The sequence below is a fragment of the Branchiostoma floridae genome, chromosome 3, assembly GCF_000003815.2.
Source record: "Branchiostoma floridae strain S238N-H82 chromosome 3, Bfl_VNyyK, whole genome shotgun sequence".
Classification (NCBI taxonomy): Eukaryota; Metazoa; Chordata; class Leptocardii; order Amphioxiformes; family Branchiostomatidae; genus Branchiostoma; species Branchiostoma floridae.
In genome coordinates, this window is record NC_049981.1 from 30948309 (window position 1) to 30949806 (window position 1498).

Consider the following 1498-nt stretch of genomic DNA (forward strand, 5'->3'; position numbering starts at 1 on the left):
CCGGGAGCTACGGCTGGATACCAGGCTAACAGGTTGCTAAGCATATACAAAGCTCATTAAAGTTCAACAGCAACATTTCATACCTAATATTAAATACATTGTAATACATTTCCCTACTATTCATATTTCAGCTCAATAAGAAGGTAACACAAACATTCATGATCGCTACTTAAATGATTCATCTATCGATCTAGGAAATCAGTGAACACAACAATCTTTAAAATGTGTTTATAACAATGCAAGACATGTTCAAATCAGAATCTTTCCTCGCTGACTACTGTCATGCGAAGTATTTTCCCTAACGATCATAATGTCGTAAAGCATGACAAATTTTCTAACAATGACCACAACAGAAATTGTGCATAACTCACCATGGAGAGCCCTACTTCTCAGCGGACTCCTCCACTGTAGTTGTCCTGGAGTCAGGGTTACCGGAGGTCGTCTGCATGCTGTAGTTGGGGTTACTGGAGGTCGTCTGCATGCTGTAGTGGACGGGGCTCATCTTCAGGTACTTCTCTATCAGACTGTTGGCGTAGTCTCTCTGTTCTGGGGTCAGCTGGGATGGGTCGGACGGGGCAGGCAGGACCTCGGGCACCTGGAACCAATAAGCAATAATCAATCAATCAATCTGGTACCTGTAATCAATAATCAATCAGCCAATCAATCACTTCTCGATCAGACTGTTGGCGTAGTCTCTCTGGTCTGGTGTCAATTGGGTCTGGTAGGATTACTATAACCAATAATCAATCAAATATTATATTATTCCACTTGCTCACTCACTCACCCACTCACTCACTCTGATTATTGCAATCACTATGTAGACTTTCATTCAGCCAGTCAACCAATTGATAAATTGATCAATCAACTAGTCAATCAATGAATAGTAGACACAGCAGCCCAGAGCTACCTGTCGCCTTCTAAAGTAATAATGTCTGAACTTGTCTGAATTTTGCAAATGATATCTATATCAAAAATATATTGACAGAATCAAAACACTTCTGAGCTAAATCAATAAACCCTTGATCATTGAATATAAAAAAAATTTTCATTTTGTTTGTCCCTCTAAGTCTGACAGGGAGACACATACCTTCACTGGCACATAAGGCAGCTTGTCTTTCAAACCAGAGTCTTCTTTGTTCTGCTGAGGGCGATCAAGGTCGTTGCTAGTGGCAACATGATCATCCAAGTGTCCGTTGGGAATATCCTGTCTTTCTTCCAAACCTGAAGAAACGAGGGCTTCCTTCTTGTCTGATAAGGACACAGTCTCAGTTCTGCAGTCTTTGTCCCAGCGAATGGTGGCCATTTTGTCTGCGCTATACCCGGCGGACATGTCTGCCTCGGACAGACTGTCTCTAACATCAGGTAAACCACTGTTCCATTCTGTTTTCTGGCTGTGGACATTGTCGCTATAAGACCACTGGTCTGCAGTACTGGCTTTGCTGTGTGTTTCTAATTCTACATCACCGTTTTCTACTGCATCAGTCCTTCTCCAGTGGCC

The 1498-nt window shown here is 42.3% G+C and overlaps 1 protein-coding gene across 1 annotated transcript; it reads right to left on the reverse strand.

The window, feature by feature from the left end:
* Positions 1–356: 356 nt before the first annotated feature.
* On the reverse strand, positions 357–1492 carry LOC118411209. The gene is made up of 2 exons (XM_035813295.1): positions 1088–1492; positions 357–595 (listed from the first exon to the last, which is right to left on the reverse strand). Exons 1-2 carry the CDS (start codon positions 1328–1330, stop codon positions 383–385), a joined length of 456 nt encoding a protein of 151 aa, XP_035669188.1. The 5' UTR covers positions 1331–1492; the 3' UTR covers positions 357–382.
* Positions 1493–1498: the final 6 nt, after the last annotated feature.

Bases quoted from the DNA above. Each gene is read 5' to 3' on its own strand.
- LOC118411209 (XM_035813295.1), bottom strand. From the start codon at position 1,330: ATGTCCGCCGGGTATAGCGCAGACAAAATGGCCACCATTCGCTGGGAC. The intron at 596-1,087 runs GTATGTGTCTCC...TATTGGTTCCAG, and splicing joins TGCCTTATGTGCCAGTGAAG to GTGCCCGAGGTCCTGCCTGC.